At 39.5% G+C, this 25,632-nt stretch overlaps 1 protein-coding gene across 2 annotated transcripts in view; it reads right to left on the bottom strand.

The window, feature by feature from the left end:
* The window catches only part of raver2 (ribonucleoprotein, PTB-binding 2), a 150,850-nt gene that overhangs the window by 2,661 nt on the left and 122,557 nt on the right, over positions 1-25,632 (bottom strand). The window contains exons 7-15 of one of the 2 annotated variants that reach the window (XM_041790749.1): positions 19,696-19,778; positions 19,498-19,596; positions 18,567-18,678; positions 16,154-16,509; positions 11,893-12,001; positions 8,860-9,041; positions 6,983-7,093; positions 4,505-4,606; positions 1,884-2,102 (exon numbers count right to left, since the gene is read on the bottom strand). In XM_041790749.1, the coding sequence (XP_041646683.1) occupies positions 1,884-2,102; positions 4,505-4,606; positions 6,983-7,093; positions 8,860-9,041; positions 11,893-12,001; positions 16,154-16,509; positions 18,567-18,678; positions 19,498-19,596; positions 19,696-19,778 (1,373 nt within the window). Of the gene's footprint in view, positions 1-1,883; positions 2,167-4,504; positions 4,607-6,982; positions 7,094-8,859; positions 9,042-11,892; positions 12,002-16,153; positions 16,510-18,566; positions 18,679-19,497; positions 19,597-19,695; positions 19,779-25,632 lie in introns of those variants that run through there. The other variant, XM_041790750.1, reaches the window with a different exon arrangement.

Below are 25,632 nucleotides of genomic sequence, written 5' to 3'. Positions count from 1 at the left end.
GCCAAGCAGTAGGTAGAACTACTCGTGAAAAAAAAAAAAAAAAAAAGAAAAAAGGAAAAAGAGCAGGAGAAGAGGGTTCAACACCACTTAACACAGAAGCTAGTGAGAGATAAAGAAAATAAGGATTTTATCAGTGTACATAAAGAGATTTAGACAACTTTTAAACTTATGAGCTCTGGCAATATTTTGATTTTTTTTTTTTTTTTTTAATTTGCAGCCTTTCCACTCAGTATTTTATACACAAACTTAAAATATACATAAAAACTGAGTGGACTTAAACCCCATGATTACCATTGTTACAAATTTTCAGGATTAAAAAAACTAGAATAATGCTTTGCATATCAGGTTATCATACATCTGTGCCAATGGTAGGCTGAGCCAAAAGGCTGATGTTTCAAAGTAAAACGTCTGTGTGTTTGTCCATGTGTCCGTACACATGTCAGGGACATGCTTGTTAGTATATGCCAACAACACTTTGGTGATTTTTTCAAACTTTGCTTAAACATCACTGCATCAAGGATGAACTGATTCAACTTTGGAGGTCATAGGTCATAGTTCAAGATCGCATGGCCTCATGGTCACCCCTTACTTGAGAATGTGATGTTTCAAGAATGATTTGAGGATATTCTTCAAATTTAGCACCAATGTTCACTCTGACTCAGGGATGAATTGATTATATTTTGTAGGTAAAAGGTCAAGGTAAGATTTATTTATAGGAGGTTATCTAAATAGCCAATAAAACCCCAAAAGATATAAACAAAGAACTTGGCGATATTTCTAGATCTGGTATTAAATGGGAAATGGTCTCTGATAAAGTCAGAATTTAAAGTCCTTAATGGTATAGAGAGGGGCCTGTTTAGCCTGTTAGCCACCATGAGGTACAATAGATGTTGATATTAATTGAAAAATAACTACACCCTTATTAAATATGTTTTTTCCACTGACTGAAATCAACATAATGAGGGAGAGGAGCTGTAAAAGTGGCCTTCTTGGTCTGTACTGCAACCTACTCACAAAGCTGTTTGAGATCCAGTATTAACCATGAAGAGTAATTTTAACAGTTTTTCTCCCTCTTTTCATCAGAGTGATACAAGAAACAAAAACTGTCATTTATGGTCTTGTGTTTCCCCCTTTTTTTACAAAAACAATTTTAAAAAAGATATACGTAGCGGTGGTGGGTGGAGCTGTGCAGTGCTACTCTACTTGTCACCTTTTGTTATTGTTTTGATTGAGAGCCTGTGCTGGTGGAAATTTCATATCGTGTTTTAATGAGAAAAATAACTGAAGATAAAATAAAAAAAGAGATTTTTCAATAAAAACAGGAAAACATCATGAGTGGTTGAGATTTTAATAAATATAGAAACATCATGCATGTAAACATGATGAGGTCTGCAAGTCTTAATGTCTCCAATAAGAAAAAAAAGCACAGAGGCTGCCTGCACAAACAAATGTAAATCTTTCTAGAGACGAGGCTTAGCTCCAGCGTCTGACTTCTGTCTGCTCACATAATCACGCTCTCTGTTTCTTCCAGAGAAAAATAACATGTCAAGCCTTGAGACACTCAAATCTATTATATTGTTTTGGCCTTTGACAGATAAATCCAACCTGCAGTGGCCATTTCAAATTAATATCTGAAAGCCAAAGAGCAGAGATCTTCCACCTAAGCTCCCCACTGTAAACAGCTCATACTGACCACCAAAATCAGAGGTCACACTTTAGTAGTTAGTGGCAAAATTAAATGTTTGGATTTTCTCACCTGAGCTGAGCGTGCTCACTCTTCAAAAAGAGGAAAATCAAAAAGGGACTAAATGTTTTTCCCCAGATTTACTCACAGAAAATGGGTCGTAAGCCTTTTTTTGATGAAGGAGTGAATCTGTACTCACGTAGTAGTACGTGTTCCAGTCAGTGGCCGCAGTGTGTGGGTGCGTGACTGGGTTTGGCGTGGCTCCTGCTGGGTGTGGCGCCCCGAGGAAGCCGGGCATTAAAGGCAGGGTGCTGTAGGCTGGGAGCACGGCAGCAGCTGGAAGGACAGCCGGTGGAGGGGCAGCACCATTACTGACCGTGTGCAGAGACACACCGAGAGGTTTACACACATCCACCTCCTGGAAGACAACGCATCCACACCCACACTTTTAGGTTAAGATACATTGTACACTTGACTTTATTCTGAAAGCAGAGCAAACACAACAAACATAATTAAAGCCTTTAAATTTCAAGGGCCAGTGATGCTTTATTCCTTTGTATTAATTTTTCTGCTCCCTTATGCCTAAATAAATCACAGTCGACCAAGGACACTCATTTAGTCTTCTGTATGATGTTACGGCTTATCATTCCAAAGAAAACCCTGTAAGAGAAAAGCTACATTTCATTTTGGCATATTTTTGGTTCAGTTCTACTTTTGGAGGAAACTTTATGTCAAAAAACCACCACATATTTTTTCCTGAGGAAATCTACCTTTCCATCAGCGCTAACCTGAGTATATGTTATTGTCTTATGGCACAGGATCAGTGGTATTCTCTGACCTTAGCCTCACAGCAGCTGATTTAAGCCCGGACTTGGCTGCTCAGGATGTGTGGAGACGTCTGATTTCAGCTGCTGGGTGCAGAGTGATGCATTTACCTCTGACAGGGTATCAGTAACTAAGACAGAGGTCTCCAAATAAACATTCAGACAAACTGAGTGCAAGGACATGCATGCTGCACTGAAAGCAACTGGGATGTTAACACTTGAATTATAGCTGAAGACTTGGTTTAACCAGGTATACAGAAAATCTGACATCATATTTATATACATTTTAAGACCTTTTTCAAGACCCTCTTCATTCATTTTAAGACCCTGTTTCATCTACAATTCCAAACCCACAACCATGCCTTGTAGTGATTGTAGAATAAAAATGCTGCAACATAGAAAGAAAAATGCTGGTAATATTTCTTATTGTAGTTTGCAAACTAAGATTTCTATCTATCTGGTATCTGTTCTGTTATCTATCTGTTATCTGGTAAATCTGAAGTTTTTCATTTAATTTCAAACTACAAAGTCAAACACCATACATTCAGGTTTACAGAAAAAAAAGCACACCACAGTTGCCCATTTCAGGACTCTTGTTGCATTCTGTAAATCAGATTGTGATGTATTAATGTGTCCATGATCATTTTACTGTCGCAGGTGATAAAATATGGCTCACTATAGTTGAGTTATGGCAAATTCAAAAACAATACAAAAGAATATAAATCTAAAGCTAAAAAACAACAACAATTCAGTCTGGTGAATATGAAAATTTAAAAAAGCAACACATAACACCTAATAGTCTTGCATTTAAGACTACTCAATATTCTTAAAAGCCTTCATTTTTTACAATTTTAGTTTATCAACTTTTGATACTTTTTACTTCCTGCGGACACCCTGTCTACTCATAAATTCATTGTACCAATTCTTTTTGAGAAATTCTACAAAATAATAAGACATCTGTATGCTTGAATTAAAAATTTCTGTCAATAAATTTAGTTTACATAGAATCTAAAATAATCTATGACTATGCAATATGTGCTGTTTTGTTGGACTTGAGGCAGCTACTGTTTATAATGGATTTTAGGTGTTAAAAAGGCCTCTAAATTGACCTTTTCAATGCAGATATAATGTGTTTTAAATTTGTGTGTCAATAAAACATTTTATCTTTGGCTTTTTAGCTTCAAAATTTAAAATCAGTAGTAACTTATTCCAGGAAACAGACTTATCCAGGGCTCTTAAACTAGTCTATTCAAGCTTGGTGATCAAACAGGTAGAACTGATGGACTGTTTTTATTTATGCCTCATGCATAACCAATGCCCAGCTGTTAGGCAGCATAAAGTTCTTTTCCTTTCTTCTCTGTTTTGTAAATTATCTTGGACTGGTTTTCATGTGGGAAATAAACAATGGGTTTCAGCTGTGTTGAAATGTCACTGGATTGTCAGATAGTCTTGAATGCACCATGCCAGCGTTGTGTGGGAAGCTGCCTTTACCTTTACATGACGTCACAAGACTCAGGTAGATGGCTGCCGCAGAGAGGATGAAAAGATGCCAACTATGTTACCAGACCCGACAGCTGACCCTTACCGATGAACTTGAATGAAACTAGACGTTATTCTTGAGTTGGGTCTGCTTGACATTCCTGCCCCCTTAGGGAAGGTTTATGTTGTCCCTGTAACAAGGCTAAATACTGCTAGTGCTGTACTCATGTTGATAGACACTGATCTTCATTAAAACAGGCCACAACAGAGAGTACAGTCTAGACCTGACCCCTTCATAAAGATAACTTCGGTTATGAGCTGGCGCTACACAAACTGAATGATTTTTTGTTAAAACCCAACCAAACAAAAACTGAACTCTAACAAAACTTTGACTGGGAACATGGAGAAGATTTTGGTATTTATATTTTCCAACTGCTGATTGAGAATAAAGACTTGGTTGTGGCGATTAATGGGCAGACTTCTGTCTATTAGAGTTGGTGTGTGAGTGTTTATATACCTTGGTGGCGTACGCCTGGTTGGCTGTTGCAGGTTGTGAGTAGTACTGAGTGACCGCCTGCATGTAGGAGTTGTAATCCCCATAGGTCGACACCGGTGGAGCCTGGAACACAAGAAGAACACTCACTAACTTAAGTCAAACAAAACAGTGGCTCACATCAACCTGCTGGTGAGGGGCCTAAACAGCCAAACCGGCAGTGAGAGCGTAGGAGTGATGATGCTTGAGAATGATTAGTGCTCTTTGAATTGCCTTGTTGCTGAAACTTCCCTCGCCTTGCCTTGCCAATGTGCTTTGTACATCAGATGTGCAACACCTATCCAGAGTGAAGTAATAGCCTTTTTTTTGGCATCACACTTTTTTGGATATTGAAATTTGTAGATGTTCCCTGTGCTTCAGAGCCATAGCCAGCCACACAATGTAAGCTGTCAAGCCCAAAAGACAATACAATACAATACAATTCAAGAACTTTATTTATCCCTGAAGGGAAATTCAATCGTCTGGGAGTCTCATCTGTTTACTTTAGAATTATACAGTCTAATTGCTGATGGTATGAAAGATTTTCTAAATCTTTCTGTCCTGCAGCGCAGGGATAGGAGCCGTCCACCACCGTTGTTTCTTTGCTCATTGAGGGAGATATGAAGTGAATGATCCATGTTTCTCAGAATGGCCTCCACCTTGCTCAGTGCGCGTCTCTCCACCTCATCCTCCAATGAGTTCAATTTGATTCCGACCACAGAGCCAGCTTTTTTAACCATTTTGTTCATACGCTTTGCATCCTTGTGTTTTACACTGCCTCCCCAGCAGACTGCAGCATAAAACAGAACACTTGCCACCACAGACTGATAAAACATCTGCAGCATTTTACTGCAGATGTCTATTGATCGGAGTCTTTTGAGGCAAAAGAGGCGGCTCTGCCCCTTTTTGTAGATAAATTCTATGTTTTTAGACCAGTCCAACTTATTATCCAGGTGTACACCTAAATATTTATACGATGTCACCACCTCGATGCCCACGCCACAAGTGTTCACTGGCTAAAGAGGGGGTTTGGATCTGCCGAAATCTATGATCATTTCCTTTGTCTTTGAGGTGTTGAGTAGCAGGCAGTTTTTGTGACTCCAGTCACTGAAGGCACTTATCAGATCCCTGTATTCGGCTTCATGTCCATTTCTGATACATGCCACGATAGCAGTGTCATCAGAGTATTTCTGAATGTGGCAGGACTCAGTGCTGTATTTGAAGTCTGATGTATACAGTGTGAACAGGAATGGAGCCAGGACTGTTCCTTGTGGAGCCCCTGTACTGTTCATCTAGTCCCAGAAACACAGTTCCCCAGCCTGACAAACTTTGGCCTTCCTGTCAGGTAATCTATGATCCAAGAAACACAGGAGGGATCCACTCCCAACTCCGTGAGCTTGTCTTTGAGTATGATGGGCTGGATAGAGTTGAATGCGTTTGAAAAATCGGTTTGTTGTGTAAAAAAATCAGGTTGTAGCTCACAGTCTACGGTACAAGGGTTAAAAAGAGGTGTGGGTTTTGTGAATATGATGCTCTTCTGCTGAGTTATTGGCCTGGGAATGTCTAATTTGAGAACATCTTTCCTACTTAGCTTGAGTCCTGCAGCCTGCATCACTCACCATCCAGAGTTCCCTGCCTTACTGAATTCTGGTGTTTTATGGGCCTTCTTCAACTTTTTGAGGATAAACTAGAGAAACTGACACCAACCAGAAGAGCTAAATGGAAGTTTGTCATCCAGTGAAGTTTATGGCTATTGCTTTATTCCTCTAATGGCTGATAACTGGACAAGCTACAGTTGGTATGATGTGTTTACTTTCTGAAAAGACTGTGTCAGTTGTAGAAGTAGAAAACTGATGTCAGATACACTGAGCACATAGCCAGCAGCTGAAACTCGCATTGCAAAATAGTGGCAAAAAACAGGCTTTCTGGGTGAAAAATGAAACACTTCAAAAAATTTTTCAAAATGGCGCTGTATAGCCCAGCTTTCCAAGGTGCATCATGTTTGAGCAGGCAATGGTCATTAAAATCTATACAGGCTAATGGCACTACAATCAACAAGTTCCTTATACAATTCAACCTCAAAAATATCCAAATAATCCACGACAGAGCAGATAATGGAGCAAATTAGGACGATTTATGCTGCTATTTGCAGCTGGTTTCCTTTTGTTTTTATTCACCAGAGCATTATGTATCTAGATGCCATTATTTTGGCTGTAAATATGCTCAATATTTATGTTTCCCAAATTCAGTCATGAAAGAAGCACAGCAATGAATTTGCTTCATCAAAATGTTTGTTTACAGCTGCACTGTTGAGTGTAAAAACTAAGAAAAATGGACAACTGTTGTTGGTAGTTCGGACAGAGGAACAGGTTTTACCAAATCTGCATGTGTTCAGTGGAGAATACTGCCATAATCTTACCACAAAGATAGAAATTCAACAACACCTGGCTGAGCTAGAGTTACCTGTGGGTGCTCCTTGCTGTAGTCTGTGGCGGTGTTGTCCTGTGGAGCAGCATTGCTGTAGGTGTGAGCTTGTGCTGCTTGGTAGTGCTGGTACCACTGCTGCATGGCCTCCTACAGCACACATACACAGACACACATTAGAAAACATTACAACGTTGCAGAGTCGCTCCAGCAGACAGATCAATGTTTGCTCAGTAATTTTCTTGTCTCTGCAGGTTATTTGCCTGCTTTATTTCTGTTTCGTTGGCATTCATGCACTGTTTTTTTCTGCCAATGGCTCTCCCCTGTTTCTCTTCATTGTCTCCACTTTCCAGACAAATTAAACTGGCTGTTCTATTGGTTATCTAATCATGATTCATTAGTTTGGATGAGTGGATCGTAATTAACATTTAAAATTGGATTTGTATCATACTGCAAATATCAGATATGTCACTTTCTGCTTGAGGAGGAGGAGGACTGTGACTGAGAGGAACAGAGACAGAAGAAAGGGAGGCAGGAAGGATGAGACAGAGAGAGAAAAGGAAAAGTAGGAAAGACAGATCTGCAGACAAAACAGCGAGGAAGACGGATTGTTCCAAGTGAAGTGTTGAGGGAGAGGAAGGAGCAGGCACAGATGGAAAGACACTATGCTATCTGCCAAATCCTATCTCATTCTGTCTGCCCAAATATCCACACCCATCCTCATCTCTTACACCTCCCTGCCTCCAACATTTACAGCTCACTCTGTCACTGCTGCACACATCCATCCGCTCATTATGGAGCCATCCATCGATCATCTATTCAGCTGACACCCATCCCTCTGTCTTTTTCACACATTCTGGGGGGAGAATGGCTCAAATCCAATTAACCATATCCACATGGCAGCCATCTTTCTCTGATATCATGCTCAGGGTGGAAAATCAAAAGATTACCTATTACACTGTCATTCTTCCATATCAGAAATTATGATTGTTCAATCACACAGAATCTGACAATTCATACATTTTACCAGTTAAATGCAATAACAATACTTAGAAACCCATTATTTACTGTTGGACATCACCACTAACAGTGATTTTATATTCCTCAGTTTGTTTATAAGACAGCAGGAGGGGCATAAATGGAAATGACATTACAAATGTTTCGTTTTGATAACTCTAGCTAACGATAGAAAGAACAGAAAATATTCAACTTTCAAGCTAACATCACTATGTGATTGTGAATATGCTAAAATGAGATAGGCATAGATTATTTTGTTAGCGTTAGCTTTTATGACTTAGTTTACGTTTGATAACTTGTTAGCTACCAGTAGCTTAAGAGTTAGCATTCAGTTTTGTAGCAAGAGCTTTAATGTGTTACAAAATACAATAGGACGGTTAACGTCCTAGCTTTGAAGTAAGCCATTTTGATGAGCTTTCCTGATGAGTTTACAAAAACATTGTTTCAAAAATAATTAGCAAACTAAGGATGAAAAAAGCAAACAAAACCAATTTCTTGCTAAAAAATAACACTTAGCTGTGTACCAAGATTTGAGAAAGGCAGGAATTCTTAGCTAGCTTAAGTTAGCTGTTGGTATTTAGCAATCCTAATAACTAGATTTATGTTCAACTCATAAATAAGAACATGCTAGAAAAAACAGCACTCAGCCAATTTTTTTTATTTCTATAAATAAGCCAACGACAATATTAGCCAGCATATGACCTTCCCAATCAGATTATGTTACACAACAAAATGTCAATGTTGCTGAAAGCTAACATTAGCTAGTATCGTACAGAGGCATTTATTGTGTTAGCTTAACATTTTTGCTTTCCAGCCTTAGCATGATGCCAGAGGAAAGTGGCTGCTTCATGAATATTTTTCTTCATTAGTATCTCCAAGGTGTGTCTGTACTGCAGTACCTGTGTGTAGGCCTGGTTGTATTGGCTGTAGTCTGTGGAGGTATCAGTGGTGTACGGAGCCGTGGTTGTAGCTGTCCCGCTGTGGGAGAAGGAGGCAGAGCCTTGGGAGACGACAGGGGCAACTGAGCTGCCATACACCCCGGTGCCAGGCTGTGCACCCTGGGCTTTACTCCCCACTGACCCTGAGTAAAGAAGAAGAAACCATGGAGGATGCAAACGAGTTCAATAACACTGTGAAAAAACTAGGCACAGACACTGGAAAATCTCAGAAATCTGCCTCATGTGCCCTTGAAGTATCTGCTGGAGAAATTTTGTCACGATCTCCTGTAAATGAAAGCTTTATTTCTGATTAACCACTTTAACAATCCTCAGTCTGGTTGTGGAGGTGATCTGTATGCACGAACAGGCTACGGTGTGACACAGAAGTAATACCTCAACTGCTTTTGATGAGAAACTACAGGAGTTTGACTTTTGATCATCAAGAGAATATTTCTGCTGGCATCTCCAAAGCTTCTTATTTACGTGTTTTATGTTATTCTATATGAACATCAAATTTCATGAAAGTCTAGTGGTTATTTTATGGAGGGCTTTGGGTGGTACTATGACCCTGTTTATACCTCGTATTAACCCAGGTTGATACCAAGTGATAATTCTTAATGGATACACCTTAATGTGTAGTGAGAACGGTTTAATATCCAAGAGTTTAGACTGCATAAAGAGGTAGTATGGGATGTTTTCTGGACTGATTTGGAAGTGCAGGTGCCAAGCGTACTGGCACATAATGTAATCTGTAGTGGTCTGCCAGTAAATGAAAAGTAATGCTCTAACTGTGTGCGCCCAGCTCTGCTCATAGTGATGGGAATTAAGGCTCTTTTTAGTGATTTGGATCATTTGGCTCAGCTCCCAAACATCTCTTCATTTGGTACTATTTTGGCATTTATTATGTTTTAGTAAACAACAACAATAATGGAAAAAGGATAGCAGCTCTCAAGTGCAAGCAGGCTCCTGTTATTCACATAAAAGAGCCTGTTTGTAACAAAATGAGGGGGAAAAGCTGTTGAAGATGTGCCGCTAGTGTAGCTTGTGACTGATTTAGCCCAATTCAGTGGCAGAAATGATTGGAGGTTGTTACTGAAGATATGTTGTTATTACAGATGATGGCCATAACTTGGTGTCCGAGATATATAAGATTCTTTTTCTTGGTGAGAGCACTGATTCCCAACCTGTGATGTCATAATAATATCAAGATAACTCTTACTGGGTGTTTTTTCTTTAATAGACTTTATACAAGGTGCCTGCTCTGCAGCGGAGTTATGCCACCCCCATCCCTTTACTGTAAAAAATTCTTCTGAAAAAAACAAGTGTGTAGGTTTGTATTTTACAGATAAAAACAATGGCCAATGACGCTAATTTTTGGCAGCAGTGTTTTACTCTTTTCTAGTGGATCATGTAGGAGGCTTCAGCTTTTCTTTAGAGCTTAACACGTAGAGGGGCTTCAAGGAAAAAGTTTAGCACCTTCTTTAATCTGGCCATTAATGTAGAGTAACATTTAGCAAGCACAAAATCAGAAGTGTTATTGGAAGGAAATTTCAATGCATACCTTGACAGGTTAATTACACCATTAATTTGACACAAAAATTACTTCTTAGAGGCATAAGTCTGAGCTCATGACAACTTTTCTCTTTACGTAACTAAAAACTTTGTATAGACAAATTTCAACATATGCAGAGAGGTCAAAAAATGTTAACAGTAGAGCATCTCCCCGACTCAGGGCTGATGTTACACAGAGAAGCTGATTCTGAATACCAAAGACATCTAAGATTTTTTTTTATGGCATACAGTATGTCATCATGCTGGAACAAAAGATTGCCTTGAAGTTTCCCTGTGTTTTGATGTGAAATAAATTAGACTTTTAAATCTTAAAAGCGGGAATGGAAAGTAATTACATTTATTTAAAGTACTGTAAATCAGTACTTACAGTTTAGTAAGTTTTAACCAGAGTAACTGTACTTTTTCAACATCACATCCCAAAACAGCTGTTGTACACAGCAAAGACTGGACTGTTGATATCTCAGGGTAAAACTTTCTAAGTTGAAGTTTACTCCCAAAGTGCAATTTTGTGTTGGTGTAGTTTCCCATCATGCCCTTGGCCACAGTGTTTAGATGTGTTGGATTTGATGTTTAGTTGTGTTTGGATGTGGCCTGTTGTACAGTGATCCCTACTGGGGTTCTTTCAGCCATGTTTCTGGTTGTTTGTTGTTTTTGATGTGAGACACAATTGCCCCATGAGGGGAAGTTATCCACTGAGTTAGGACTCAGGCTTGCCTCAAGCCTGTGACTTTACCTGTTCCTAAAGGATATGTAGTGTGTATTCTTCATCCCTACTTAGTTGGAGTGTTTTCAGTCATTTAATCCTCCTGTGTTTCCTTGTAGTAGTTCCTTAGTTTAAGTTTCCAGTGTCTGTGTCCTGTCTTCATTGCCTGTGTTCATATGTATTGTGAAATTTTCCCTGTTTCCTGTTTTATTTTGTTGTTTTCTACCTTTGTGTAGGATTCAAGTTTTCTCCCTGCCTTAGTCCGCCTTCATTCTGATCGCCCTCACCTGTTTCACCTGTCTTGTTTGTCACATCTGTCTCCCTGTGTCTTATCACTCACTGTCTATTCAGTTTCTGTGTTTCTCTGTCTTTGTCAGATCAGTGTATGTCTCTACCCCTGATACTCCCATCCTGATACTCCCATGTTTTTCCTTGTTTTTTTCAGTTTTTTGGATTTGTGTTCCTAACTTTGAATTTAGATGGAAGAAAGTCAATCATGAGCCATATTTGTTTAATCTAACTTGTTTCCTGTAAAAAAGAAATGAATGAAAAATGAACATGACCTGAGTAGGCATTACCTTACTAGAAGAAAACTGATTTTATTCTATACATAAAGGATATGCATTACGTTTTGGCCAGATGAGGTAATGTGCCTGTCTTACAAAAGCTAACTTCACAAAATAAGGTGAAGAGCATTTATTGTTTGTTTGTTTGCTCACCTTGCAGAACAACCCCTGGCATCACACTGGCCAGGTTCAAGTAAGGATTGGAGGGCAGTCTGACTTCTTTTGGAGGGTCGCCCAACAAGGAGCTCTGACCACTGTTTACCTAAAGAGAAAAAAATGAAAGAACATTCAATCTGTAGCTTTTCTTGTATATTTGGGACTGTTTACAACATTTTTACAGCATCCTCAGATCCACCTCTTGTACTTTAAAAATACTAATGAAGCTTTCAATGTTTAATGGAATTTTTACCTTAATCAAACCAAGATACCATGGCCATTATTAGGTTTTAAAGTGGCAAAGATTCTGCTGAAGAGGCTGTGGAAACCTGGGAGGGTTGTACAGTCTGTTAATTACTGGTTCCCTCCATTAGAGAGACTTTGGAAGAGACAGCACTGGGACTAGAAAGAGTTCCCTGAAGAACTTCAATGCTGTGATTATCTCTGCACACTCACTTATTATAGATGATGGTGTTAGCATAGTGAGCATCATGACAGTCAGCTTCCTCATGCAGAAAGTAACACAGGTGAACAGGAGAGGTAGGCGGGTGGACAAGGAGCCTTGTACTGTATCAGTAAATAAGGGGAAGACAAGTGCATTATGGGAATTTCCCAAGGGAATACTTCTAGAGGGAGGCTGTTTAGGCTTGTTAGGGCTGTGTGTTTGTGTGAGGCAGGGACCAAATGAGACTAAATTAGGAACACTTATTCAAACTCAGGAGACATGGAGAAGGAGAGAGAAGTGTAGACCTGCCACAAACAATTCTTAACATTATTTTTGGGTCTTTAAATAGGATGGTTAAGTGTTAATGGTTAACTGTATGGACAGATATATTCAGCCGCTTGACCATTCACGAACAGGGACTGTGATGACACTGCATTTAAATATATACTGAAATATGGAGTTGGTCTTCCTTCTGCAGCTATAACAGCTTCTACCCTTCTTGGAAGGCTTGCCACAAGATTTTGGAGTGTTTTTGAGGGAGTTTGGGCCCTCATTCTGTAAAGGTCCATTCTGTAGAGCATTTATGAGTCAGACACTGATGCTGGACGAGAAGGCATGGCTTGCAACTTCAGTTCCAGTTCATCCCAAAGGTGCTTGATGAGGTTGAGATCAGGGCTCTGTGCAGGCCAGTCAAAGTCTTCCACACCAAACTCCTCAAACCATGTCTTTATAGTCCTTGCTTTGTTCACTGAGGCACAGTCATGCTGGAATGGAAAAGGGCACTCCCCAGACTATTGCCACAAATTTGGAAGCATAGCATCGTCCAAAATGTCTTGATATGCTGAAGCATTAAGATTGGCCTTCACTGGCAATAAGGGGGGCAACCCAAACCCTGAAAACAGCCCCATATAATTATCCCTCCTCCACCAAACTTTGTCACAATGCATTCAGGCAGGCAATGCTCTTTCGGCATCCGCCAAGCCAGACTGTGATGTGAGTCTTACATTAAACTGCTCAGCAATGGAAACCCATTTCATGAAGCTCCTGTCACACAGTTTTTGTTCTTAAATTAATGTCAATGGGTGTTCAGAACTCTTCAGCGATAGAATCAGCAGAGTGTTGGCGACTTTTGTGCACCATGCAGCAATCGTTGATCCCACTCTGTGATTTTACATCGTCTTTAGCTTCATGGCTGAGTTGCTGTTGTTCCTAAATGCTGCTGTGGAATATCTGGCAGAGATAAAATTCCAATAACAGTCTTGATTCAAAGGTGGCATCCATCATAGTACCACACTTAAAGTCACTGAGCTCTTCAGACTGACTTAGTTTTTATCACAAGTGTTTTTAAATGGAGACTGCATGGCTAGGTGCTTGATTTTATGCACCTGTAGCAAGGGGTCTGACTGAAACACCTGAATTAAATAATTAACAGGTATGGCTAAATCCTTTTGTCCATATTGTGTGTCAATTTATCCATAAACTTGACATTAAAGAGCTATGAAAAGTTATGAGAAAAACATTTACCCTTTTAAGGTAATGCTAAATAAGCTACTGATTTCTATTCTCTCCTGCTTTAAAAGCAGACACTTTATACCTCATGAATTACACCAGAGAGAGCGTTTTATACGGCAAACTCATCCATTGGTCACCATTTTGAAACCTTTCTTTAGATCTAAACATTAAAAACACAAGACTACTCTTTGAAACATAAGCAACACTGTAAGCTTAGCAGCTACACAGAAAAACAAACCGTCTGCTCTGAGTGTGCTCTCCTGCTTTCTTTATATGTTTTTTTTTTTTTTTATCAAAGGTTACAAGGACAGACTTGCTCTGCTCATAAATAGAAAGCTACTTTCTTGCTTCTGTCCTCAAAGTAAGATGAATCATCAGCTGGTGAGGGGTCTGGATTATTACATGACCAAGAAGCTTTTGTCTCTGTTAGCATGCTATCATGTACTGAGTTAGCTATCATGCATTTTCTCAACCTTTTTTCAACCTTTTTTTTTATCTGAGATTACAGGTTGTTGACTAGGACAGAAAAGACATACTATGTGCAACCTGTTCTAATGCAGTTACACACTTTATCAGATAAACCTGTTTTACACTGCTTGTTAACACAAATATCGGATCACCCAAGTGTACTTACTGAACATCTTTTCATTTTAGTATTTTCGCCATCCCAAGACAAACATTTACTTGTACATCCCTCCCACTAACGCACTGATTGAGATCTCATATAACAATGTCTTATGGCAGATGCTTTTGCCCCAAAATTAAGCTTGTAATGCTATTATTATATGGAGTGTTTCTGTAGGAATTTGTGCCCATTTATTCTGCAGAGCATTTATAAGGTCAGGCACTGATGTTGGATGAGAAAGCATGGCCTGCAATCTCTGTTCCAGTTCATCCCAAAGGTGCTCAGTGGGGTTGAGGTCAGGGCTCTGTGCAGGCCAGTCCAAACCCCGCAAACCACGTCTTTACAGGCCTTGTTTTGTGCATCCTTGAACAGTCATACTGGAATTTAAAAGGGTCTTCATCATACTGTTACCATACAGTTGGAAGCATAGCATTGTCCAAAATGTCTTGGTATGCTGAAGAATTAAGATTGGTCTTCACTGGAGATAAGGGGTCTTGCCCAAACCTTGAAAAACAGCCCCATACCATTATCCCTCTTCCACCAAACTCCGCAGCTGGCACAGCGCAGTCGGGCAGGTAATTTTCCCCCTCATCTGCCAAAATCTGACTACCAAACAGAGAAGCATGATTCATCACATTAGAGAACAAGTTTCCACTGCTTCACAGTCCAGCGTCGGTGTGCTTTACAACACTCCATCTGACAACTGGCATTGGACTTGATGATGTGAGGCTTGCATGCAGCATGGCTATCCAGCAGGGATGAAATTTCAACCTTCTCATTGCAAAGGTGGCATCCATCCCAGTATCACGCTTGAAGTCAGTGAGCTCTTCAAAACAACTCATTTTGTATCACAAGTGTTTGCAGCAGGAGACTGCATGGCTAGACGCTTGGTCTAATTAAAACATCTGTATTTGATAATACAGGTGTGGCAAAACACTTTTGTCCATAAAGTGAACCTCAACAATGATTAGCCTAATCATCTCTACCACCCCAGTACAGCGTCATTCTGTGGTAAATTCTGCAATGTCTGCATGTCTAAATCCACTGGTTGCTGACAAGTGATTGGCTGATTAGAATGACTGGGTTAATGAGCAGCTAGACTTGATCTTTTCAGAACTCATTTTCACCCCAAAAAGACCAGTTTAGAAGCGAATCCAGAGGACACGGCCATGTTCTGAGCTCATTATCTTAGAGATGGAAAAAAAGTGCAAGAAGGGAAAAAAGTCTGAACCTCCAGGGGTTAAAAACATGTTTTCTTATTAAAAAGTATCCTGCAATATACTGTACCTGATGTTGATCCAGACTAAACTCCTACATGCAATATGTTATTCAGCTACAATTGTAAGTCAATTATTGTGAGAGCTTCAGCCCAACAGGGTTAAAAACTTTACAAACTCAACATTTATAGCAATTTTTTACTTAGTTTTGTCAGATTACCTCAAAATAAAGTGAAATTGTTTTTGTTTGTTTTGTTTTGGATGGAGGATTTTTCTGATTTATCTACTTAGTGCCTAAATTTATTCTGCAATTTTAGTCAATTCAGCAAATTTATGTCTTTGCAAATACAGTGTACTTTGGAATTTAAAAATCTCTTTTTATTATGCTAAAAGCTGAATAAAATATTGTGGCAAACATAGAAAATTATGAGATAGGGTGATTTGTTTTCACATACTCACCATGTTAGGCAGTGGGCATCCATCTGAGCCGTTGTGCTTCCCAGATGTATAAACTCCTCCAGCAGGGTTAGGCGGAGGTGGGCCAAGGCCTGAGTTACTTATTCCCAAGGAGAAGCTCTGTCCCTGTAGATGGGTGCTCACCAAGGTCCCAGGAGGCGCTGGCTGCCTGTCACAGACGGTGGAGGTGGAAGAAGAGGAGGAAGAGGAGGAGGTGGCAGATGGAGTTGTGGAGAATGAATGGCCGCTGTTTTGTTCGGCTCCACCGGCTCGACCGTGGAGGAATGGCATCACACCTGCTGCTGATACAACAACTGCGGCATTGTGGGTGGACGATGGCACTGACTCCGGGCCCAGCTCTGTAGGTATGAAAAGAAGAGGTGAGAGACGTAGAGAGAAGAAGAATGGGAAAGGAGAGGACAGGAAAAGCATGCAGCTTCCCAAAAGATAACAGGAAAAAAAGCCTGAAATTTAAAGGAAAGGGAAAAGAAAAAGCCACAGGGGGAAATGAAAGAAAAAGGAAAGAAAAAGGCAACCTGAAAAGGCAAGGTTAACGTGGGCAAAAGATTGGATACACAAAACACAGCTCACATGAGCAATGTAAAGCAAAGGATATTAAGTGAAGGGAAATGAAAGCACAGAGAGAAGAGATCCCAGATAAACACATGAAATGGATTTTACTGATGGCCATCAGTGTTTGTGTCTCCTCTGGATGGAGACGAATCACTCAAACGGCTGGAAACAGAGCGCTCCGCCCAACCGTCTGCAGAGCCGGCTGCAATATTTGGGAATAGGTTTCCCGCTCATACATCATCACTTATCATGTTTATTTACAGCCCAGCACTTTGCTCCACGCCGTTCATACTTCACTCACTGCAGGCTTTAATAAACACATGTACATACACACAAAAGAAAAACGAACACACACACTATCACACTTATTATAAATCCAATATAGCTGTGACAAATGGCCTCCACAGTACAATAAAAGAATCAGCTCTAACAAGCCTTAAGCTAACAATCCCAGCAGACACAAGCACTGATAAAAGCCTCAATGCACACACAAAACTGCTTGTTTTCGAGCACACTCACTCTGTGATATATCATTTCCATTTAAAACAACACGGCTTCTCTCAGCTGGGGGATTTGAATTGTAAATGCATTGCCGTTTCCCTTGGATGTTTTGTTCAGTAATTTACTACTGTGGAGCATTCAGGAACCTGCAGAGGGGCAACCCTGACGCCAGGCAGCAACGTCTTTTGATTGAGGGTTATTTACAGCTCCATTAACCCTCTTTGTTTTCATTTAAATCCAGCTAAAAAAAAAACAAAATCAAACTTGACATTCATACAAGTGGGAACAATAGATCTGTTTTCCAAAAAAAAAAAAGAAAAGAAAAGAAAAAAAACAAAGACAATGAAAGTTTTCATTTTTCAGGACACAAAAATAAAGCTGCTCTTTTTAACATTTGAAACAGGTGTCTTAGGATGAGGTTTAGATTTCACAGCTAAATTTGGTTTGAGGATGAATAGAAGTGACATACTTTTACAGACTGCAGTCTTTCATTGCTCTAAAAGGACTTTGGATTGGAATTAAGAAACATTTAAAGAAGGGGCACTGACGGTTAAGCTGTTAGTCGGAGAAATGGTTCCCAAATAGTGTGGGAAGTCATGCAACCAAATGTTATTACTACAATACATAGACTAAAGATACTGGAGAATGAGTTAAATAAGCCATTTTGCATGAATATGAATATGGTGTGCTTTGAGATTTTGGTTTCATCTTTGGTGTGCCTTGGGAAAAAAAATTGAAAACCACAGTTAGAGGTAAAAATTCCTTAGCCTTTTTATATCACCTACGCAGATGGACTGGCCAGATTCCATGTCTTTCATCAGGCAGATCCATCTTGCAAAGCTCCAATCTGAAATGTCTGTGCCCGGTCTGACAACAGTGCCATCAAATTCAAAGTGAGCTAATACTTTTCAGGAAATGGTCTCAAAATGTGTCAGTTTCAACATCTGGAATGCTGTTTATTTTCAATTGTGAATAATATATGGCTTTATGAGATCTGAAAATCATTACATTCTGTTTTTATCTACATTTTACAAGGTGACCCAACTTTTTGGGAATTGTGGTTGTACATCAAAGAAATCTGCATTGTGATGTTACCTCAGGACACTTAATAAGGCCAGTTCAAGTTAACCACAAGAAAAAACAGTTTCTTTTCCTGCTCTTGCAGCTGTTGTGAGCTAGTTTTACGCCATGTAACTTCAAATTTAATGTGAACTGAGACTTAAAAGAATGTACGTGTGCAGTAAAACAAGAAACATCTAATCTATGGAAGATCTCAGTATTGTCTTACGACTTTGTTTGCAGTAATTACACCAAGAACAGACTGTTACTCTGCCCTGTTCACCTGTAGGCGAGTCTCCCAGAAGACCCTTCCCTAGTGGCACAAGGCCTGGAGGCCGCAGAGACAGAGCTTTCTGCATCAGCAGCCTGGACGGGTCCCCGAGCAGACTGGAGACCTGGGAGGGGAGGGGGGGACAGAAGAGAAGGGGGGGAAATGAAGAAAGAGATTAGATTAAGAGACATAGAGATAAGAAAAACTTATGAGGAAGAAAATAAGCAGAAAGAGAAAAAGAAAAGAAAAATAATAGAATTAACACATGGTTCTGAGTACTAACACACACTACTGGATGTATACAAACCAATATGACCATAGCATTGACTATTAAAATAAGATACAGTATATGACACTGGGGCAGGAAATAGCATAATGTTAGTATGAATCATTACCATTTTTCCTTTTAAAGATCCTCCCTCTTTCCTGCACTATTAAAGCTGTACGTATTATTTTAAAAGCCAGGGAAACTAATGAGGAAAACAGAGGAAAAAAGCAAAGTAAAACAGCAAAAAAAGTGTGTGGGCTGGAGGAAGGTCAAAAAAGAAAGGGATAAAAATGCAGTTTTCTTCTGCTCTGCTCTCACTATTATCATTGTTCAGATTCTAAAACAACAACTAGTCCCAACATTAGTCACTGTGACTTTTAACTTTCACTGCTGCAATTAAAGAAAACACCGGAGACATTTATAAAAAATATGCAAATCAAAATGTGGAGAGAAATTTCAGCACCTCCAGGTCTTCCTCTAGAACAGAAAAGAAGCAATTAGGTTGCATGATTTCAGGGGTTATTATGTTTCATTATGCATAAAGTGCCAAGATGAAAATGTAATGGCGCATATGCACACAAATGCCCGTGGCTATGTTTAACCCTTTGCCACTAACCTATGCAAATGATCAACAACTAACACGCACATACACAAGTGCTCAAACAGGTGTCTTACGCTGCTGATGCGTTTGTCTTTGATGTGTAGAAGCTGCTGCTGGGCGAGCTGCATATGCAGGAGGTTCTGCAGGACAAGCCCATTACCGAGCATAGCGCTCTGCAAGGTAAAAGAATAAACACATCATGAAAACACCGACACACAAACACTTAACAAAAAAAAAAAAAAGCGCCACACAGATGTTGATGTTTTTGTGACCTGGTGTGCTTTCCCCAGCGTGAGCAGAGCTGTGGTGAGAGGAGGTCTGAGGAACGGCAGGCTGCCGTGACGCCCGTACTTCCCTAAAAACAGATAAAAACAACAAATACAAAAACAACAATCAGTGCTTTTATTTGTGAGGTTTTTATGCATTCTGTTTCCACTAATGTGTTAATCAATCATCATCTCAACAGGCATACGCAGACAGAATGATTAGTCACACAGCCGATCCATCAGTCATTTAAAGCCCATTTCAAACCGTCACTCTACCTTCTGTTTCAATACAAGCATGGGTAAAGTGATAATTGGATGTTATGTTTATGGATGGTTTTACCTTTAGGCAAAGATAGGCAATAGCCTGAGGCCTTGTGCTCCCTACAGACACACTGAAACAATGAAGTGGTGGATGATTTTGTGGTGAAATAACATGCAATAAATACATAATAACCATTTGTGGCAGAAAAACAGATATTGCACTAACAATAAACATATTTTTTTAACATTTCTTTATGTTACACTTTGCTATGTAAAGATATTCAGATGTGGTGAGTTTCAACACTGATGCTCCTCTATGAGCAGGTATTTGTGCATGTACCTGTAGCTAAAGGAGAAGGGGTCTTATATGAGTCTTTGCCTGGGACCTCCAAAATACTAAGGCTGGAGATGTACTTGCACAGTCAGCACTATGCAACATGGCTGCCATGCGTCTAGGGCATCAGTCTGATGTGTCAGCTGTGCACGTCTTCAAAAATGAATGCAACACGGATGCATGGTTGTTAAAGGAAGTGTCGAGGCGGAGGAGGTGTGACAGCAGAGACAACAATGAGAGGAAGTGTTAAAGACAAACTGATAAACCAAGTCCACAATTTTTCACATCTTTACAATGTGTTATTTTCATTGCATGGACAAAAATGTAGCTAGGACGGATAATTCAGTTTCAGAAATTAATGTTTAAACCTCTAAAAATAATTGAAAAAAGTTGGAAAAACAAAGTACAGTGTGTTCTAACCATCAGTCATCAGTCTCAGCTGATCTGATGTCACCTTAAATTGTTGATGTTAATATTATGATAGTATCGATCTAAAGCAACATTATAGTTGCCTCCTCAAACATCTCCATGTTTGTAGTTTACATACCACACATCAGGTAAAAATATATAAAAAATAGTATTTTTCTTTATTTGCAGTTATAAAATTACCATTATTGCTGTTATTTAATATTTGGATCCCCCTGTCCTTCCACAAGCCTATGTTGAAAGCATCAGGCAGGAACAGCACACGTTCCTGCCTTTCCTGTGCCTACAAGGAAAGCCTGAGTCAAGCAGAGAAGCAGCAAAAGCTCCACAGACACTGATTAAGCCAGCAGCAGAATAAATGAGGAGCTGGGGTGGAGGAGTGTTGCAAAAAGCGGAGCAGCAAAGCTAGCCAGGCTAGAGCAGTTTAAATATGGTGGAATGAGTGTGACTAGCCAAAAGTGTGCTTAGAGCCACTTAGGTGGCTGTCAGCTGATGAGGGCTTGCATGAGTTCAGCTGATCTCAATAATATAGCAGCACCTGACTCCATGACCTGTCTGAACTAAAATTATACGCTTAATTTAGTTATGATAGCACAAAGAAAACTGGCTCCTTTCAGACCATTAGAAAATAGACAAACAAACTCTGCAGATTTAAAGAATACAATAAACTAAAATGAAAACCACTGTGGGTAGTTAATTTGACTAAAAGGTATCATACAGCCTTTAGTTAGCATCTTTGCATTTTTATTAATTATTTATTAATTCACAATTTAGGATAGATTTGTTCATGCAGAGGTGAGTCCCCCAGTCTCCACTGAATCCTGCAGGGCCTTATTGTGGAAAATAAGTATGGAAGTCAAAAAGGAAAGATTTCCTCTGAGATTGAACCGTCGGGGGCTGATGCAACACCTTCATACTGATAGATTTTGAATTCTGTCTGAAGTTAGAAACTTAGTTCAGACTAGGTTACATTTGAACACTGGTGTAGCTGGTGTAATTCATAGCTGTACCTGCAGTAGAACTAAATTAAATCCTCTTAAAGTCCCAAACCCTAAAGAAGGCTGCTGGCATTGAGAAAGTTGTTGTCTTTACTTTGTGGCCATGTTTGTTTTCTTCATATTTGTTACACATGTTAGAGCTGTATCATTGTCTGCATTGTGGTCAATAGTATAGAAACTTGTCACACATGAACAGTTTTCGAATTCACTTCTGCTTGAAAGAAATTCATCAAAAGACACAGTATTATACTGGTCTTTTATTGTATGTGTATTTAGTATGCTAGATTCATGGTAAAGGAAATATCTGCTGGTTATAAATGTAGTGAAATTATAACAGCTAGTATGGCTTTTGCACTCATTATAGTCATATATCTGAAAAGAGAAGAATAGAGAGATGAATAAACAACAACTTCCTTGCTCTTTAAGCAGACGGATTCTGTGAAAAGGAAAAAACTGTCAAAAATTTGGTTTATAACAGCTACTTGACATTTTTTTCATCAGTGGACACAGAAAAATCAGTCCTCTTCAATATTATTCAATCACCATGGCAACAACTTCAAGAAGCCTAAATGTGCAAAAAACTTGCATCTATATCATTTATTAATAAAAACTGGTTTGATGCTTTGAGCAAAAGAATTTTATTCACTGAGAAAACTTTGTATAGAGATAAAAACATTGGAGAGTTCACTCACACTGTAACTCTTATTTCTTTTTTGCTTTTGCTCTACTTTGCCTTCTTATTTGCAAAGGGATGGTGTACAATACTAAACATATAGCTTGTCCTAAAATGTATACCTCTGTTCTTAATGCAAAATATTTTGACTGCATAAGTGTGCAAAGTATACAACTGGTGGGGCTTGACATTAACAACCAGCAACCCTGACAAATGCAGGTGGATTTCAGCTTTTGCAGGTGCAGTAGTGGCTCTTACTAGCCACTTTTGTGGGATTTTATTAATCAGTGCCACAGCCTATGCTTCACTCTAACTGTGCTTAGCTGTTAGAGCTAAAATGTTGGTTATAATTGCCTAACGTCTGTTTAAAAGTTGCTGTCAAAAAAAAGTAAAAGATGAAAACAGAGGCGATTAAACTGTCATCACCCTCTGCAACGGCAAAACAGCATTATGTGATTTAGGATAATACTAATCCGCTGTGATGAAGCACTCTGTACTGCATTTAAGTGAACTGTATTACAGAATACAAACAGAAGTATTGAGGCACGCTAATAAAGATTACGGTTTGATGCACTGCCACAACTCTGAATAGTCAAATAACCCTTAAAATGACTATGACAGATGAAAAAACCAAACAACCAACCAACCAAACAAACAAACAAACAAACAGACAGTTGAACATGTTGTGTGCAAAGGCTGTTCACTTCCTGGCTGCTAGCTCAGCTGTTTCTGCATGTGCATATAACACAGTGTCATTGACGTACATTTACAAATCTATATCATGACATACTTTTGAAAGATCATTAATATAAAGACTAAATGATAGAGGACAGAACATAGAACCTTGGGGAACACCCATTTTAAGCATAATACTGACAGACAATCAAGGATAATGTCCCCAAGGAGGTCATGTGGGGGGGGGGGTACTATGGGAATACGGGATTTGGGGGCTTCTGTGGCGAGCCATCAGGCACCTGTATAACCAAAGTGAGGCATAAAGTTGGACACGTTCACGGTGTGTCTACCTCCGCCAGGGCTGCCACTTATTTCTGTTTTTGATTTTCATGAACAGGATCTCAGTGTGCAGCCAGGGGAAGGAGGGTTTCTGGTTTGGGGACCTCAGAATCCCTTCTCTGCTTTTTGCAGATGATGTGGTTCTGTTGGCTTCCTGAGCTGGGGGCCTCCCAGAGGCACTGGGACGGATTGCAGCTGAATAAAAGTGACTGGAATGAGAATCAGCACTTCCAAGTCCAAGTCCATGTTCTCTGCTGGAAAACGGTGGATTGCTTCATCCACGTGGGCAGTGAGTTTTTGCCTCAAGTGAAGGAGTTTAAGTATCTCAGGGTCTTGTTCATGAGTGAGGGTAAAAAGGAGCATGAGATTGACAGACATTTTTGTGAAGTGTCAGTAGTACTGTAGGCATTGTGCCAGACTGTTGTGAAGAAGGATTTGGGTCAAAAGGCAAAGCTTTCGATTTACCAGTTGATCTACCTCCCAACCCTCACTTATGGTCATGAACTCTGGGTAACATTAGAAAGAAGGAAATCGCAGATACAAGCAGCTGAAAGGAGTTTTAATGTTGTTTATGTAGAGCCACTGCTCCTTTGCATAGCCAGTTGAGGTGGTTCACGCATCTGATCAGGATGCCTCCTGGGCACTTCCCTTTGGAGGTCTTCCAGGCACGTATGGCTCGGGGGTGGGGGGGGCTGCAGGGAAGACTCAGAATGCGCTGGAAGGATTATACATCCTGTCTGGTCTGGGAACACCTTGGGATCCCCCAGAAGGAGATGGAAAGTGAGCTGGGAAGAAGGATGTCTTGGTTGACTTGCCCAGCCAGCTACCACCACGACCCAGCCCCCAGATAAGTGGAGGAAGATGGATGGAGTCCTAACAGATAGATATGAGGGCATCCAACATAAAAGATAATTAAAATATCCATGCCAGCACTGTAGATTACAATTTTAATGAGAAAGTTTTGAGATTAGGACACTGTGATTAACAGTACTAATCACAGCAGCAGAGCCAACCATCCTTCTTTAATCTATCTGAGATTTTATCTGCTTCATTAAATGTTATATAGCTGTTTGGACCTAAAGCCAAAATGTATTTGATGAAAGCCACAGTTATTAGAGTTTAGATATAGTTTTAGTTGTTTGATTAAAACCTTCTAAGCAAGCCTCAGGTTACCAGTACAGCACACTGGATTTCTCTGGTTTTTGTGTGCATGTGTTACTCTTTTGCATCTCAAGGTCTCCTCATAATAAATGTGAGCGTCAATGCTAATGGTAGCTTCCACCAGAATAGGTGGAGAAAGTTTAACATTTAATCAAGGTCCTAATTTTAGACTTTAATTGTACGTGCTCTTCTTTAAGAGAGCTCCCCACTTCTCCAGTCTCTCTCCCTTTTCTTCCTGTCCTCATTTGTTCCGCTAATGTCACACGATTTCATTTTAATACCTGATTAGCCATTCATCAAATAATGAAGCCGTCGACCCCGTGATTACAGTACATGGGAGGGACAGACTCGAACAGTGAGTCTTTGATTATTATCCAAGTCCCTCAGGAGCAAAGAGACTGCTCACAAGAAAAGAAGTTCAGGGCACAGATTTCATTTAAATGTGAAGTGTACTATCAAATTTCACATCATGTGCTAGTAGCACATTTTTCTGCTTCATGTCATTGAGAGCCTTGCTAGCTGCAATCCGATTTACATAAAATCACTCATATTTAGGAATGCAATCATACCACAGACCAAGTCTGAGTACTTACATTTGGCTAAACACCGATACAGAGTTCAAGAATGAGTACTTAAATATACAAATAACTGTTCTTAAAATTATTTTGAAAGTTTAATCTATTTTTAGAGATATTCTCCATCTCTCCTCTTAACAATTCATCAGTGCATAGTTTTTATTCTTTTCTACTTTTTTCATCCCAATTTATGTTAAAATATCAACAAACTGCAGACAAAGCTCTAACTCTGACTACATACTCATATACTGAGTACAGTATCTGCTGTTCTACGAGTACCAGTCCTTAGACTTTGTACAGAAACCAATACCCGATACTGGTATCAGTATCTGTGATCCTTCCCATATATTAGTATTTGAATATTTGATATTATTATTGTCATTATTATGATTATAACAACTATAACAATCTCATATCTTAAAGTGTTCAAATAGCATTTCTATAATCACCATTACATATTTTATACATCTTTCTCTTCACTACTATTATTTCTGCTGATGC

The sequence above is a fragment of the Cheilinus undulatus genome, linkage group 7 (genome assembly GCF_018320785.1).
Source record: "Cheilinus undulatus linkage group 7, ASM1832078v1, whole genome shotgun sequence".
Taxonomy (NCBI): domain Eukaryota; kingdom Metazoa; phylum Chordata; class Actinopteri; order Labriformes; family Labridae; genus Cheilinus; species Cheilinus undulatus.
The sequence above is the reverse complement of the archived record's forward strand: the minus strand, read 5'-3'. Positions and strand labels throughout refer to the sequence as shown.